The sequence below is a fragment of the Parasteatoda tepidariorum genome, chromosome 6 (genome assembly GCF_043381705.1).
Source record: "Parasteatoda tepidariorum isolate YZ-2023 chromosome 6, CAS_Ptep_4.0, whole genome shotgun sequence".
Lineage (NCBI taxonomy): Eukaryota > Metazoa > Arthropoda > Arachnida > Araneae > Theridiidae > Parasteatoda > Parasteatoda tepidariorum.
Window position 1 is genome coordinate 48,824,681 of NC_092209.1, and position 18,507 is coordinate 48,843,187.

Consider the following 18,507-nt stretch of genomic DNA (forward strand, 5'->3'; position numbering starts at 1 on the left):
TATTTAACATCGAATTAGTTAACTTGTTAGTTTTTTCTTTTAAAAATTATGTCAAAATTTTAAATGCCCTCTAAAATGATGGATAATTTAACATTCTTACTTTGTTTTTGTAAGTATATTTGAGAATTAAGAAAAGTACTTTAACCGCCAATTGTAATTAAATAAAACAACATGTAATTCGTACTTTCTAAATATTAAATGACACTTAAATTCGGAGTATTATTCGGAGTATTAAACTTACCCTCAGACATGTATAACAACATGAAGTATACAATATCAACAGATAATTATCCTTTTAGAATAAAATTATGTCATATATGATTAAAATATTTTGATAAAATTAAATATTTCAGAATATTTTCTCCTCTAAAATAAAATAATTAATTCGAATATAATTTATAATTAATTTATAACAATTAATTTATAACAATTAATTTATAACAATTAATTTATAACAATTAATTTATAATTTATTAACAATTTGTTCCTATACAATAAAACCATATATATAAGATTAAAGAACATAATAGTAATTAAACAAAAGAAAAAAACAATACGTTAATCATTCGTTGAGTTTCTTTGAATTATCTAATTTATCTACTTCCTTAACTCCAGTGTTTATTGCACGCTTCATTGCAATATTTACGTCAACAGCAATAATTTATAAAGCAAATAATGCATTGTAAAACCACTATTACAATAGCTGCCTCCTTTTGACTTGATTCGAATTTCGAGGGAAGATTCCTTTTACTGATTAACATTCTTCAATGAACTGTTTAGAAAGTCGTTTTGGCGGTAAATTTGGCGACTGGTTTTGCAGCCGGAAACTTACCTTTTAAACTTTCAGTCAGGTAATAATTGTCCTCATTTTCTTCAAACAGATTCGCTTTCATTGATAATGTAAAATCCCCAACAGGCAGCATGTCTAACGGAATTCCGCCGGTCGCTTTGTACTTGCTAGTATTTTTCCTGGTATATTTGACTAGCGGATTCAGAATCATTGAATCAAGTGAAGGTCAAGGTTTTCCTCAGGATACAACAGATATTTTAACAGTTAAAAAAATATCCTTTCCTTTGGATAATGAGGATATTTTTGCAGTGGAAAACTTAGAGAGTTCTTCGCTGAGTGATAATTTAACAGTTAAAAAAGTTGAAGCACCCCTGGATAGTAAGGGTATTCCTGATACCTTAAGTGCGGAAAATATTATAAATAGCAACCTAGAAAAAGGTCAGGCTAAAGATATTAGAATAAAGCTAAATTATTCTAATGAAAATGTGGACATAAAATCCGACTCAAACTCAACTTTTAAAGAAGATTTTAGCCCAAACTTGATACAAACAACGCCTGATAGTGACCAAAGCAGAGGAATTGAGAATGGAAATTGGACTGAAAACAAAAAAGATTTAAATGCAACATTGACCCATGGTCTTAAAATCACCAAACTACACAAATTGGCAACAGAAAAAAACTCAACATCTGGACTTCCGTTGAGAATAACTCCAGATGGTACGCTATTACTGACGGAATCTTCTGAGTTTAGTGTTAATAATAAAAAAAGTTCTAAAATCACAACGGTGCCAAGTAATCGGAGGCCTCAAACTAAAGAGAACATGGAAATTTTTTCAGATTCAACACCAACTTTTCCGAATGGAAAAACACTCAATGCTTCTTTAGAAGATAAATGGATGGAATTAGAAAAGACGTTCCGTTTGTATACAGATACAATCATGAAAAAAGCCTTACCTTTAATTTTGCGAGTTCAGAGTCAGTTAAATATATCCTCTCAATGTAATGGTGGCCTCTTACAGTTAGTGAATGGAATAAGGAAATTGAAAAGCTGGGCTATAAAGAGTAAGTTACATTATTTTATATTTATTAATATTTATTAGAAAAAAATAATACGTTACATGAGTCTAACCATATATATTAGAATATATATGGTTCAAAATATAGTCATCTGACACCCTAAAAGAACAAAAAAATTGTTGGAAAATTTAAATTTTTAAATTTTAGGTCTATTTTTTTAGCATATAATCATCATAATATGAGCAAAAGTATTCAAAATAAGTAATAGCCATGTTAAATAAAATACTTATAGTGTGTTTTAATCATTACAATATCATGCAAAAAAATCATAGATACTGTTCTATTTTCATTTTAACTATCGTTTTCTAGCTGCCAGATTTTAGATCAGACGTCAGAACAGTCATTGGGTAAAATCTGTAATAATGATAAAAAGTGTGTTGGAATGTTTTTAACGAGCATTGGAAGGGATATCGGATAATCGAATTGCTATATAATTGAGAATCAGATAATCGGAATTGAATAAGAAAATGGTCTACAAACATGGTATACAAAATGTGGGGAAATTACCCTCTCTATGAATAAGTGTGCTTTAGAATAAAATATCCAAGTGCATAAATAAGTATTTTCGAAAGCTTTCAATCATGCTAAAACAAAACCATCTTTATGCCCCAGAAATGTATACAAATAAATAAATCAAATAAATATAACGCAATAAATAAATAAATAAAATAAATAAAATCTAATCTTCTTGTTGTCGTATGCCATTAAGGTAAGGAGGATGTGCTTCTTCTTGTTTTCCGGTGGCACCATCTATTGTCAAGAATTTGACCTCTGCCACACACATGTCACAGCCCGTTTCACTGGGAGGACACATTCACACACCATTCATCCGCAAATCGTAATTTTGACCTGAACCAGAGCACGATTAATCTTTGATTCAGTAACCCCAGAGGTATTGATTTGTTATGGGAACTTGAAGGACTTTGTGACCTCGGCAGATTTAACGTGCAACAGTCACCATTTTGTAAGCGGAGAGTCTTCGACCTGCTGGTATCGAACTCACGACCTCTTGGATAGGCCTAATGCTCACTCAACCAGACTATACCGGTCTCAAATATACTTTTAATCTAATTAATAAATGAATAAAATAAATATAACACAATAACATAATATATAAGCGAAATGAATAAAAATTAAAATTTTTTTGTTCTTTGATATTCAATTTAAAAGTTAATTTTTTAAAAAAATTCATTTATTCATTATAAATAGTTAGTGACTTCTCCTTAAAACCTTTTTCTTCTTCTTTTTTGCATTTTAAGTTATTGCAAAGTATTAACAGAAGTATATGGAGTTGCTACAAACATTTAAACTTTTAATCTTCTTGCTTGAACTTTACCAGCCCCTTAATATTTTTCAGAGAACATATAACCATTTTTTTCTAGGCTATTTAAAATTATTTACTCTATATATGGTGTTAAAATTTGATTGATTTTTTGATCAGTTTATAAATTTTTTTTTTACAGAAATCTACATTAAAACATTTATAAAAATCTACAGGTTCATATCAAGCATAAAAATAACAAAAAAAGAAGTGTAACGTAAAAGATACAACTTTTAAAATAGTTCAAAAAATAATTTAAGGAATATTTTTTGAAAAACACGATTAGCATTCAAATAAAAAAAAATTGTTTCAAAATAATAAATAAGGCAGTTTAAATAGACTAGCTTTGAATTCTAACACACGGTTTAAGATACTGATATACTTGAAACAATAAGGATCAACTTAAGCGAAATAAATACTACAATTCAAACTCTTCAAATTTTCTGTATTTTTTATTTTAATCAAACATTTCTACTTAAACCTATTAAGTCTACAATTTATGAAAATTGATTATTTATTAGAAATTATAGTACTTGTGATGTGGAAAAACTATTACTACAGCATCTATTTTAGGTAACAATCTTATCATATCAGTTACTAGTTGCTGTCACCAATATAAATTAAGCATAAGTCGTGGTGGATCAGGGAATAGACCGTAGCCTCCCAATGAGGTGACCCAGGTTCGAATCCCCTTAATGGTTGGTCGATATGAACTCTAATATCTGAATGATAATTTTTTTATTCCATCGTACTCCCTGTGCATTTTTCTACGCACCATCTAGGTTTCTAAGTTTTTGCCCAGTAACGTAAAATATAATGTAGCGTTGAACACTTAAAACAATGATTGTGGCAGCGGCTCTTACGATTTTTTTCAATATGAATAGAGAAACAATTCGTGTAGTCCATTATCGATCCCACTTCGCCATACTCGTTAATGGTATAGCCTGAGTCGTGGTGGCTCAGTAGATAGAGCATTCGCCTTCAAAAGTGGTAAACGGGTTCGAATCTCAGTGATGGCTGACCGATACGAATTCCGCACCCAGCTCGTACGGACCACAGTGCCGACGCAAAATATCATCAGTAACAGACGGATCATGGCAGAACGAATTTGGTTTCCAAGTAGGACCACAAATGCTCTATTGGATTAAGGTCAGGTGAATTTGGGGGCCAAGACATGACTTGAAAGTCACTGGAATGTTCCTCGACGATTCGACCCATATGACATGGGTCATTATCCTGTTGGTAAACACCATCCCCCGCAGGAATGGATAAACCTGGTCTGTAACTATGTTCAAGTAGCTTACAGACGTCAGGGATTGTTCTGTGAGGATTATGGGTCCTAATGTGCCCCATGAAAACATTGTTCCTGGGCGAAAAACCGTGAAAACCTGGGCGAGCCCATTGTTATAGATGGAGGGTGGTCATAATGAAATGGCTCTTCGGTGTATGTATATAAATAATAATGTATATATGCTCTGAAATTGAAAAAAACTAACTGAATTATGGTCTTCATAAAAGAACTGTTATAAACGCTGAAAATAGTTGCTACTGGAGAACCATAATTCCTCATTTATCAATTTAGTTATTTTATTTTGAATTTTAAAACTTGACTAGAATTACTTATTGATTTTTTTGTAAATGCATATCCTTTACATAATTTATTCAATACATGGTTTTGTTTCTTTTTTTTTCATTGGCATTTTATATGAATAAGTTCATGTAAATTACCGAAATATTAAATAAATTATGGATTATTAATTGCATATAGAAATTAGAAATTATATATTAGAAATTATAGCACAATAACAATAAGGATAATGGGTTATCAATAAACCTTGGATGGGTTATCAATAGCAATAAGGATAATGGGATCATGGGTTAGAGTTCCCTTGCCGTCAGACTAACCGAGGGACGTTTTCGTGGTTTTTCTCAGCATGTAGCACAAAAGCAAGTTAGTTTCACCGTAAAGTCCCCCATGAAGGCAAATTTTTCCCAATACTTGATCCAGGAGTTCCTTTGTCTTCGGATTAGGTTCAAAATTACAAGGTTACAGAGTTGAACAGTTGGTAGCAGTAAACTCAAATTTGGGACAGCTTTTCAACGGCTGTTATAAAATATAATTAACAAAACAAAAAATGGAATAGCTTCAAGTACGAGGATTTAACTAAAAAACAGGTATGTCTTGTTCATTCCAATTTTTTTTTAATGCCCACCTTTTAGAACCCACCTGGAGATCAATGGGCAGATTTGTTGGCCACTCTTTCAGGGGCACCATATTAGGCGGGCTAACGCTGCTCCCACAGTAAGGACAGATAGTGCAGAGAAGGAAAGAACATCCATGCCTTGCCCGGGATTCGAACCCAGAACCTTTCTGATGCAAGGGCAGTTCCCTAACCCCTACACAGGCCGGTCATTCCAAAGTAACATTGATAGAATTTCACTTCAAATAAATGAAAGTCCTATCGTTGAAAACAATATCATTTACAGCCAAAATATTAAAAAAATTATTGCAGTTTAAAATTCAAATATATAATTACCCAAACCTTAAAATAGGAGGAAGTATTAGCTATCAGGTTAGTTAAGAAACTAATGTTCAAAGATCAAGTCAGAAAAAACGATAAATTAATTTATTAACGTTAATTAAAAAGTAATGAAAATATTATTTCCGAAATAATTTTTTTACATTAAAACTGAATACAGAGTTAAAGTTTTGCGCATTTTCTAGTTTCTAAAATGATGCACCACAGTGATTAAACTAGAAAAGTTAAAAGGTGAATAGGAAGAGAATTAAATCTTTTTTTTTAAAAGTTCAGTCATAAGGAAAAGATATACTGATACTCCATTTTCTTTTTAATTGACAAATTGCGAAACTTAGTAAAGCATGTTATTTTACTTCGAGTGACTTCCGTTTTTGGTTAAAGTTACGATGCTACAAAGTAGGATGTAATCAAACTATCACACGCTCTACCAGTCTGAGATTTTCCAAAGAGTTTAAAAAAAATGTTCTTAAATCTAACACTGCATGTCTGACATTACGTATCGTGACAAATTGATGCAATTCGAAATTTTAACAATACTGATTAATCTCCTAAAACGCAACATCCAGTGTATTGGACAACATTTAGTATAATTAATGTATCTCATAAAAAAAATCTATTTCTTTTCTCGTTGATCAACTTGTAGTGTGTCTACCACTGCAAAAATACAATTCCAATTCACTAGTACAGGGATGGCGAACCAATGGCACCCGATGCAATATTTCGGGCACGCCACCGATCACATTTGTTATTACACAAATGGTATTACACTATGAAGCATATGTAACAATTAAATTAAAACTCACAAAAATACACAAAATAATAAACAATTATTAATAAAAAATTAACAATCAATGCTAAAAAAAACCAATTAATAACCATAAAAAACAAGCTAACAATAAATAACTAGCAAAAAAAATTAACAGTCCTGCTTAAACTAACATCTTACAACCTAATATAAGTTATTGGTCATCTAATCTGCAACAACAGAAGTCACATTGATGTTACTTTAAGTTGAATTACGCATATAACTGAGACATGGCAAAATGTTTGTTTTTTTTCAATGTAAATAAAGAGTTTTGAGTTGATAGTATTTAGTATTATTATTTTCCCAATAATCACGAAGTCAAAACTATTTGACGGCACGTCTATGACCTCATCAAACAATGTTTTAGAAAAAATGGCACGTTGGTGTATAAAGGTTCGCCACCCCTGCACTAGTATATAAGGCATGTTAACTCGACTCTATGGTGAGGTATTTTTTCATAGAAGAAGGTTGACATGGTCTATAACTACTCACTCCCCACATTGGTAACCCGGACGTTAAGTAAACACGCCAAACTTGACAGAAACTCCCACTTCAATTTGAAACACGTCTATTTCGATGAACGGCCATGTTGACTTGCTACTTGTGACTGCGACATTATCCACCTCCTCAAGCTGTTGCTACTCAGTCTTGATCACACACAACGTCTGCCCGCATAAACTCACTGCTAATGGAAACACAGGAGCAATCATGACCCTGAACTTAATACAGCTCTCGCAATCAGCAAAAGGACGGTCATCTTAATACAGCTCTCCCGGCTTCTCACAAAACAGCAATGAATCAACTAGTGGTATCGGTTCATCGAATTCTATCACAGATAAAATTCTGGTGGGGAGTACTGTAGTATGTCTACCACTACAAAAATACAATTCCAAATTCACTAGTATATAAAATGATTATTAAGAACTATATTTTATTAAGAACATAGTAAAATCAAATTATTGTTCAGGATTATTTGATACATATTTAAAACATTTAACTTTTAACACTTAACCAAAACATTAACCATTTACCAATTTGTAAGAAATTTTTTTCCATCTAAGACATTTTTTTCTGTTGCGTGCAGATATTCTGAAAAGATATTTTTTTTCAATGCCCACCTGGAAAATGACCTTTCGTCAAAACAGGCATCTGAAGGGCAGAGTTAGCCACTCTTTCAGGGGCACCATATTAGGTGGGCCAACGTTGCTCCCACAGTAAGGACAGATGATACAGAGAATGAAAGAATATCCATGCCTTGTCCGGGATTCGAACCCAGAACCCTTCTGATACCAGGCCAAATCTCGGACCCCTACACAGACCGGTCGGGTCTTAATAGATATTAGATAGTTTCGTATTACTGATTTCAAATTTGGAATCGGTTTCTCTCTTCAAACTACAGTTTTTTTAAACAACATTTTTAGTCTATTTTTTGTCAAAATGATTAAAAACGTTGTATATAACAGGAATTTGCTAAAATGTTGTGAAAATTTTTAGGGGAGTTTGGTCACATCATTAGTATTAAAACTGTTAAGAACCCATGCTGAAAAAGACCCATAACCCATAAACGATCCCATGCCTTTTTCCTATTATGAACTGTTTTTTCGTGTGCTTCGAAACAGGTTATTGCAGGGCGGGTTACAGAGAAGAGCCTCTAGCCGCGTACGATGACATTTCCAGACAAGGTGTCGTATGCAATTTCTAGCCTGATGCTGTGTCCACACTCTTCTAAAACATTTATTGCAACATTGCATTACAACATTTATTCAACCCCCTGTTATATATAATATTTTTAATCATGTACTTCGACAAAAAATAGACTAAAAATTTAGCTTTAAAAACTAATTTCAGATTTTTAATCCCCACACACGAATTAGGCAACATCAAGTATTTGTATAAATGCAACCAAAAATTTTTTCACATAGTGTTATTCAAAATTGATTGCTTCATTTCTCTTTTTTTATTTTATAACATAACTAACTGGATAAACCTGCAGAAATATTTTTAAGCAATAAAACCTAAGTTTGTTTTTTAGCTTTTCTTATTTTATTTTATTTTATAACCGTCGTTGAACGCTGACCCAATTCTTCGGGCTTATGACTACCAATGTTCAACTCCGCAGGCTTGTAATTTTGAACCCAATCCAGAACACAAGGGAACATCTGGATCAAGTATTGGTACAAATTTCCCTTCGAGGAGGTCTTTTTGATAGAACCAACCAGCATTTGTGCTACATGGCGAGGAAAACAACGAAAAGCTCCCATGCTTAGCCTGATAGCAAGGGGACTCTAACCCATGATCCGTCTAACACTGAGGATATTTTTACGTCAGCACTGTGACTAGCGCAAGCCGGATGTGGAATTCGTATCGACCAGCCATCGCTGGGATTCGAACCCGGTTCACCTCATTGAAAGGTGAACGCTCTATCCCCTGAGCCATCAGGACCCTAGCTTTGATTATTTTTATTTTTTAAACATTCAGTACCCTGTCTTTAATGAATAAAATGTGTTATTTTCAAAAATATAAATAAAAAAACTTCACAATTAGCCTATAAACAACATTTTAATCTTTTTTTTTTAATATAATATTTAGTATGTAAGAGAATTTAGAATCGGCAATAATGACTTTTTTTTAAAGTAAATTACTTATAAGGTTTAACATTTCTAGATTAAATATTAAGATTAAATTATTGCAAATGTAAGAGCCGTTGCAGATTTTTTTTTTTTTTTAAAGAAGTTAGCGTAAATTTGAATTCCCACAGATTTTAGATTTCATCTCCTAATATTTAAACTTTAGTGAGGATTAATCACCATTTGTCTGTTTTAATTCATTTATTACTTCAAGGCACACATAAACCTTTTAATTTTCTTTGGTCTAATGATTCTTTGATCTAGTCATTAGTCCAAATTATTCGAATCTTTGAGGAAACGTAAAAGTGCAGCGAAAGTAGGATTTTTTTTAATTGCTTACTTTCTCATTATTTGTTTTTAACACTTAATAATATTTTATCCTAATATTTAAACAGTGAAAAAGAAATTGTGAAAGAAATTGTAAACTAGATCTTAAAATCTTAATACTTGTTTTTGCCCCACTTTGAAAAAGAGAATATCAAAGCAATTCATAAACCCCTTTTGCTGAGAGAACTTTTAACCTACAAACTAACACTCTTGCAGCATTTAGAACAATAAATTGATCGCCTCCCATGGTGATATAATCCGAAACTTGTTAACAGCTATCAACTGGTAACATAAGGTGTTATGCTCTTTTCTTGATGAGGTAATTCTTTTCATACAAATTACGAAAGTAATGAATGGGAATTACATACTAACATAAATTACACAACCCTCTATTTGCGTGGCATTATTTTATACTACGATAATTCCAGATAAATATTATTTGGTATACTAAATGATTGATTGGATTGTTTTATATAAAAAGGTTAACTGGCTATTAAAAACGACAACATTGCCTTTCCCCCTACTATCTTTTGGCATGATTACGTAATTTCTTACTATTCTTTTAGTTCGAAGTTTTATGGTTTTGGATTTTGTTCTCTGATATTTACAAATTTAAGAATTTTTAAAAATATTATTGCTGAGCAATAGTACTGGATAATGTTTGCACTGATACTATGTCGTTATCTTGATAAATTTTTAGGTAAAATGTTTGACAGAGTAGTTAAAATTTTCAATTTCGATTTTTTTTTTTTGGAAATTGCCATTATTTGAATATTTCAAATAATTTATTTTTTCATTGATTCTACAAACAGTTTTGAATATTTTTTCTGTGAAAGTTCATTAAAGTAATTCGAAAAGAAACGTAAATACGCCTAAATACAATAAATAATACGCCTTAAAGTAATACACCTAATATAAATTGTATAAGGTATGTGAATGAAACAAGACCTAGCATAGCCGCGAATAATTTTTTCAAGAGAGAGTTATTTTTCTCTCTTTCTTTTTATTGAGCAGCTTCTTTTGTTTTGCTTCTAAAAAATAATGAACGTGAATAACACACTTTCATATATTTTTTTTCCTTTACTTTATTTTAAATAAAGAAGGAAAATTTCTAGAAATGTTTTTTATTTTGTTAGATTTATGAAGTGCTAGATTTATGAAGTCCATGAGCTAGAATCGGCAATACTGCACCAAACTAAAATGCTGTTTTATACGGTAGGTGGGAAAACGATATTATAAACTAAAATTGGCGCAGATGATAAATTACGAGGGTATCTCAGGGCTGGTGGAACCGTGGGTTTTAAAAACACAATCTTCATCACGTGTGTTTTACTATTTAAGACAGGCATTGTTTTTATTTTATTTAGTTTTATTCCATTACAAACTTGTATTTTTATCTGGCTCGCTTATCGCTTATGCATATATCTTTTAAGTTTGCGTACTTTTGTAATCTGAATTCAAAATATAGGTGAGTTTAATAGTTTTGAAAGAACTTATATTTAAACAAATATTATCAATAAATGAATTTTAAAGGATTTTATACTGAGTTCGAAAAAAAAAGATGCTGGGGGATATTTTTTAAAACTAAAATTGTCTTTTTTCGCTCCATTTTTAACAAATTACTCTGGGAACTAATTTTTTGTTGTATTTATACAATTACTTGATCGTGCCGAATTTGATTGTAAGGACCTAAAATCTAAAATTAGCTTTGCTCCTAGGGCTACAGATTTTTTTGTAAGAGACATTTTTAGCCTGTTTGTCGAAATATACAAGTTTAAAAACGTTACATAAAAAAGGGATCTCATAAATATTGCGACAAACTTCTAGAGGAATTAAGGAACATCATCAGGATTAAAACTGCATAGGAACCCATTCTCGGAAATGCCGTCACCAACAGCTAAAAGCGCTTCCCTGTTATGTCCTATTCAGAAGTACACTTAGAAAGATTTCATAATAGAAAAGTAATCAATGCCCCAAATTTCTACAGTTTTTTAATTTTCACAGATTTTTTTTTATTTTCCTAAAAATTATGTAGTTAAAATAGAGATACTTTCACAATAGTTATAAAGTAGATAATAGATGTACTTCCATTTCTATGTAACCATATAACAAAGAAACTTTATTGAGAACGACATTAATAAATATTCTAGAAAAGGCGAAGGCCGACCTCGGGCAGTCGTGCTAATGATGATGATGAAAATATACGTAACTTGATTTTATATCTTCTAATTACAATGAAACCGTACACTGCATTTTTTTTCGAAAAATCATCATTGCACATCAGCCCGGGGTGAGCCTTGGACTTCTCCGGAACAGTTCTCTTTGTTACCAGATCTTGCCAGCACTAAAAGTGCTCAAAAGTCGCCTTTTCTTTATAAAGTAAGCAAGAGAATCAGTTTCAAGTTCATGGTTAAAAAAACTCCTTAGTGATAAGCATTGGGGGTTAAAAGCAAGAGTCTCGACGTCAATACCATGTTAAAAAAAGTGCTTTCTCTATAAAATAAGAATTTGCGGTGACAAAGAAAACAGTTTGCATCAAAAAACTTTTTAAAAAAAATAGCGTTTTTTTCCACAGACTAAACATTAGTGTCGAAAAGTGAGACAATTATTTCTAGAGAGAACCGTGGGGCTTCAAGGGATAGAGCGTTCGCCTCCCAATAAGGTGAAACTGATTCGAATCCCAGCGATGGCTGGGTTATATGAATTCCGCGCCAGGCTACCACGGTGATGACGTAAAATATCGTCAGTGGTAGACGGATCATGGGTTAGATTCCCCTTGCAGTCAGGCTAACCGTGGAAGATTTTAGTGGTTTTGCCTCTTCATGTAAAGCAAATGTGGGTGAGTTTCGTCAAAAAGTCCTCCAAGAAAGCACATTTTTCATAAAACTTAATTCAGGAGTTCCTTGTCTTTTGGATTGGGTTCAAAATAGCAAGTTGAACATTGGTAGTTCAAAAGTGGATCGGCTGTTAGCGACGGTTATAAAATAAAATAAAATCATTTCAAGACCATATTTCTTTTTAAAAAAATGTTTTTTTCTACAATGTGTGCATTGATAAAAATTAATCGAGTCGGTGCTAAGATCGGTTATAGAAATTAGTATTTTCTCTATAAGCATTGATTAAACGAAACAAAATTGACCATGTTGAAAAAACAAAAGCATTTATTTAAGAAAAAGCACCCTAGAAGAGCACATTAAAGTTGCTTCCCGCCACTGCCGCACGTGCATTAGATGCCCTATTTCGAATTACTTTTGCAGACGATAACAGAACAGTGTCTTTAAAAAAAGATTATATGTGTGTCAAGCTAGAGGAACCACAACAGGAGTTTCACGGCAATTGAAATTACATCATCTAAATGAAATATGAAATGTAAAAGTCATCGTCCTCATACTTCCGCATAAAGGAAACAAGATTATCGAGACAACAGCAATTTTTCAAGAGCAAATTTACTTTCCCTCCGCGAATGTCAAGATTTTGATCGTCGTTTTCACTGACCTAATTTTTACATTCTTTCAAAAAGATTTAAAAAATGCTTTAGTCTAATTGTTGCCAAAGTGAAAGTGCAAGTTTTTATTCAAGAAGATTATCTCGTACTTTAACGCTTGATTAGAGAAATTTGTTTTTGTTTTTCAGTAGAAAGGATCTCTTTTTATTAGACTACTTAGGTTTTTTTTCTCGTCTGTTTATGAAAAAAAGTTTTACAAAAAAAAATAAAAAATTCATCATGCTTATGTTTAAAAGTTCGATTGGTTTTGCTTAATGCTTGTGCATGCGTTGCTTTGATCTTCAAGAACATTTCGGTAAAATATAGAAAAATTTATTTTTATCTAATTAAACAAAATATTGGAAAAAACATGGGACGTTTATGACGCATTTCTTGTAGAAATAATTTTCTATTTATATATGAGCCTATAATGTTTACAACCAGTTTACATTATTTTCTAACTTTATTTATAAGCTAAGCTTTCATAAAGGATTTTGTACACTCTTACGTGCTCAAAATAGATCAAATCTCCCTACTTAAGGGAGGATTGACCAATTGTGAAGGAGCTTCGAGCAACGGGGGTTAAAAGAGTTTATAAAATCATATAGCAATAACAAAGTGCTTAAAAAGATCTATCAAATATTTATTCACGAATCTGAACTTAAATTGTTCAATAAACTGAACTATATTAAGATAATTATATTATACGTTTTTTTACTTGTTTCACGGTCTTCTTTTTAACAGTTTAATAAACTTTAATTTAATTATACTCTGTTTTTTATTTTATTATTATTACTTTTTTATAATTGTTGAACATCAGACCCAATTTTCGGGTTTTTACGACTACTAACGTACAACTCCGTAGCCTTGTAATTTTGAACCCAATCCAGAAGACAAGGGAACTTGTGGAACAAGTAATGTAAGCAATGTGCCTTCGTGGAGGACTTCTTGATGAAAATAACCCATATTTACGCTACACGGAGAGGAAAACCACGAAAACTTTCCACGTTTAGCCTAACGGCAAGGGTACTCTAGCCCATGATCTGTCTACCCCTGATGATATTTTACGTCAGCACTGTAGTCGGTGCAAGACGAATGCGAAATTCGCCTTGAAACGCCTTTGCTGGGATTCGAACATGGTTCACCTCTTTGGAAGGCGAACGCTCTATCCCTTGAGCCATCATGGCTCCATGGTTTGGTGTCCTGTTTGATCGGGAAGTATCTGCATAATATCCTTTATTTGAATGAGCAAACAAAGACCTAGGGGCCCAAAGTGAAAAACACCAAACTATTGTCCGCCAGCACTTAAGAATAGGATATTATCAGAAATAAATACTATATTTATAAATAAAAAATACTAAATAAAAATCAGCAGGACTTCATAACATTATTTCTGTAACTTGTTATTCATTACAATCCCACTTACTTCACTATCCCTACAAAGTATTTCCCAAATGTGGAAATCTTTGATTTTATACAATTAATCAAACCTCACTTGACAGCTATTTTATTAAGAAAAAATTCAATTTGTAAAAAAAAAAAAATCCATCCAAAGAACTTACTATTTTGTAAAAACAAATTACACTAGACAGTAAAAATAAGCAAGAAATACATCGACTTTAAGCATATTGGTTTAAATACACAAAGAATTCAACTTTTTTTTTTCGTCACACATTAATAAAAAATAACTCAGTTAAAAGAAACTTATCGCAACAAGAAAAGAAAATCTACTTTTCTGAATAAGAATTCTATAATATTTAATTTTATGGCTCATAGACAGAAACAGCATGTGATTATGCCTCATATCTTGCTTCCATTTGGTGCTTATCAGCTAAATAAATACTTAAATATGAAAAAATAGGGTAAGTAAAATCTCTCCTATGGTCAAATCCCGAATACTTTTTTCAATCAGCAAAATAAATATTTAAATATTGGGTAGATCAAATCTCTCCAAGCCTCAAATTTCCCTCCAATCATTGAAATAAATATATGTTTAAGTGTGAAAAATATAGGGTAGATCAAACCTCGAACGTTTTCTTCAATCAGCTTAGTAAATGTTTATATACGATAAAGACTGGGTGGTTCAAATATTTCCTATGATCAAACCTCAATGATTTCCTCCTATGTTGCTACTGTCAAGGATTATACTCCTACCCTTGGGAACATTAGTTAGAAGTTATTGTATCTACGATTATAAAAAACATAGTTTCGAGAAAACACAATTTAAAGTTTTGCAACAGTTTATTGCATTAATAAGGAAAATGCTTTTAAAATCATAGTGTTTAAAAGTTTGAAAAACCCTTGCGTAGTATTTTTCGGTATTGCTGTTTAAAAATTGATATCCATACCGATATTGTTTTTTAAAACTTACATTTTTTCGAATTTACAGTAATAAAATTTGATCGATCCAACAATGTGCTAAAAAATAGCTGGAAAACTTGGGGGATACTTTACATTTAGCGAAAACGACTTTTATTTGTTGCATGCATATCTGTTGTGGCTCAAACGCTCATAATTGACATTTAATATTCTTACTGGTAGATGAAACATAAGTTAGGAATCTCCTTGCCTTCGGGATAACTGTGAAAGGTTTTCATATAAAATAAAATATAAATTACGAAAAATATTTCAAAATTAATCAAGGTACCTGAAGATAAACTTGACCAACAGACAAAAAGAGGATAAATGCACCATCTTTAACTCGATTGATTCAGCAATTTCCCGCTTTCTATGTCTAGTTTATAGTGTTGAAACACGCCTTTAATAGTATTTACTTGTCTTCGTAACACAATTTCCTGGATTAATTCTAACTTTAGTACCAATTTAAATGTACATTTTTGCTTTTAGTGGTGGATGCTAATGGTCGATTGCCGTCTGGTAGCTTAGAAGGTACCCTCACTGATTTAGGGGAATACGATCAGTGTTTGGATGTAGAGCAACCCAAAAGGAACAAGCATGTCAACATTCGTGGGAAGTACTGCACGCTGGAACTGAAACCTACTTTACCTGCCCTCCAAAACAGCGTTACTTTAAATACAAAAGTTTTGGATTTTGGAAACATTCCAATCGATTCAGTAAGTTACAACAATTTTTGCTAATTTTTAAGAAAAAAACAAACAAATATGAAGTAAAATAGAAGTTATGAATAGTAATATAATGCCAATAATTCAAGAATGCAGAGAAAAAATGACATCAGTCTATATGAGATTTGATAAGATTGCCTAATCAGAAAATGAATCCAATTTACAAAAACAGAAAGAGACAAGGAAGTAAATTAACAATTAAAATATTAAATCAAAATGGAAAAGCTCTTAAAGCAGTTAAAACCAAATTTGCTTTAATTTAATTTAGATATTCAAACAAACAATTAAAGCAGGAAAAAGTAATAAAATAAAAGATATGTGTGTTAGTAAGACAGCACTTCTTCAGGGGACACACTGCGTACCAACACACTGGAGCTTTTCTGTTGTCAGTGGAAAAACCAAAACTGACATTGCCCCAAGGTCCCATAATCGAAAATATTGTACATTTGATAAGATTGTACATTTTGGAGAGGCGCAAGATGAAACATTGCTGATAAAGCTTAATTTGAAGAAAGAAAAAAAAACATTTTGAAAATATTTCCGCTGTTAAGTTGTATATAGGTAGAACACTTAAAATATCGAAGATCGGTTCATAATTTTTAAATGAGTGCGCTTTCAATGAGGAAAACTCATTTTGTAAACAAGTTTCTAATTGTTGCCTTTTTTGTTTTATTAAGATAATTTTTCAAAATTCAATAAAATGTCAGCGACATACTAAGTTCTTCTTATTTTGAGCTTTTCATGAAAATAATATTAAGTTCTTGCAGGTTCTGTCGGATTTTGCTCATGGTTCCGCCCTCTTTCACTTCATGGTCATGCGCATTGGAGTTTGCGTTCCATCTCCTTGTGTTGCTGACGATATTCGCGAAATGGCATCAGCTTGTAAGTGCATTTTTGTGTTCTGTTATTTGCATTTTTGTGCTCTGCTATTTAATCTTAGAGTAGGGAGTATAACTGGAAACTTTTTATCCAAAATTAAAAATGCTAAGTCAATAACAAGTTGTCATTTATATCACATATTTACCAAAATGTTTTTTTAGACAATATGAAAAATATTTACGTATTATGCAATACGTATAGTGCGGCTTTGAGGAGAACTCCTCCAGACTGAGAGTCTGGGGCTGTCTGCTGCTATAGTAACAAGCGAGAGCACATTTCTAATGGGGGAGAAATGAATGAGTCGATTGGTTCACTCACGTTGACCTTTGCAAAAATCAAGACAAAACTATTCACCCCCACACCTCAATTCAAAGTGACTTTTCCTCGTAACCATGGTACCCGCCACGACGCGAGACTGATATCTTTAGAAGTTCTCCTGAAAGCCGCACTATACGTCTTATTTACGTAAATATTAAGGTATTCTCCAGTTAATTTTTAGACCAAAAAAGTAAATTTTAAATCTTTGCAGTACTAGTGTATTCGTAGTACTTTATTTATGTCGTACTAGAGTTGCGCAATGGGCGATGAATAACTAGTCAAACAGTCATTTCAAGACCGAAGTTAACTGTTAACTGTCTGTTAACCGATAATCGAGTTTAAAGCCCAAAACGTAAATAATTTCTTCATAAAAAAGCCTTAAGGCCGGGATAGCCTGGTTGGCAGGGAACTGGACTCACGTTCGTGAGAATGAGAGTTCGAATCCAGCCGGCTGAAGACTCTCCCTGTCGTAAATGGTGACTGATGCACGTTAAATCTGCCGGGTCACAAAGTCTCCATAACAAAATATGCATCTTGATGTACTGAATTGGCGATTGATCGTTCTCTGGTTCAGGTCAAAATTGCGATCTCTGGAAGAATGAATGGATCCACCCCATGAACGGATGTGACGTATGGATGTGATAGAAATTGAATTATTGGGCATAGAAAGGCGGGCATACCTACTACAACAACAACATAAAGAAGTCTTATCTTTAAAGCCAAAAACTGGTTCTGAAGCTTGCGAAGAGGTTTTCTCTCTCTCTCAAACATACACAAATCAGAGCTCGTCACGCACTATAACAGTGAGAACTTATTTCCTTGCTTCGAAGATCACCTCACTTATGAGGCAAACATAAACATCCAAACCCAAACAGTTCAAAGGGTCGGCCCCATTCTCGCTGACCATCGTCGACGGTCTGGGATTAGGATGATCCGAAAACATGCTATCACAATTTTCATTCTCCTCAGATGGAATGGCAGCCCTGCTTCGGTAGCTCTACGACCTGAGCACGAAGTCGAGAACTTTAAGGTAGAATAGTTTAATGAGGACCGTCGACCCACTCCCTAGCAGGCAGATCAAAGTGGTCACCCACCCGCTCACTGACTAAAATCAGTGTTGCTTGACTTCAGTGATCCACTGGGAAGTGTGTCATAACGTTAGTCTACTGCTTGACTTTTAATTTTTGTAAAAACAATGAATAGAATAAAAATTTTAATTTTCATGTTGCGAAGAAATACTCATATATATATATATA

General features: G+C 32.5%; 1 protein-coding gene across 1 annotated transcript in view; it reads left to right on the forward strand.

Moving 5' to 3' along the window:
* The first annotated feature begins 618 nt into the window (after positions 1-618).
* LOC107439503 (O-acyltransferase like protein-like) overlaps positions 619-18,507 on the forward strand; it is a 42,554-nt gene continuing 24,665 nt past the window's right edge. Inside the window, exons 1-3 of the mRNA XM_016052133.3 lie at positions 619-1,852; positions 15,819-16,045; positions 16,822-16,936. Coding sequence (XP_015907619.1) covers positions 922-1,852; positions 15,819-16,045; positions 16,822-16,936 — 1,273 coding nt within the window. The 5' untranslated portion in view covers positions 619-921. The remainder of the gene's footprint in view (positions 1,853-15,818; positions 16,046-16,821; positions 16,937-18,507) is intronic.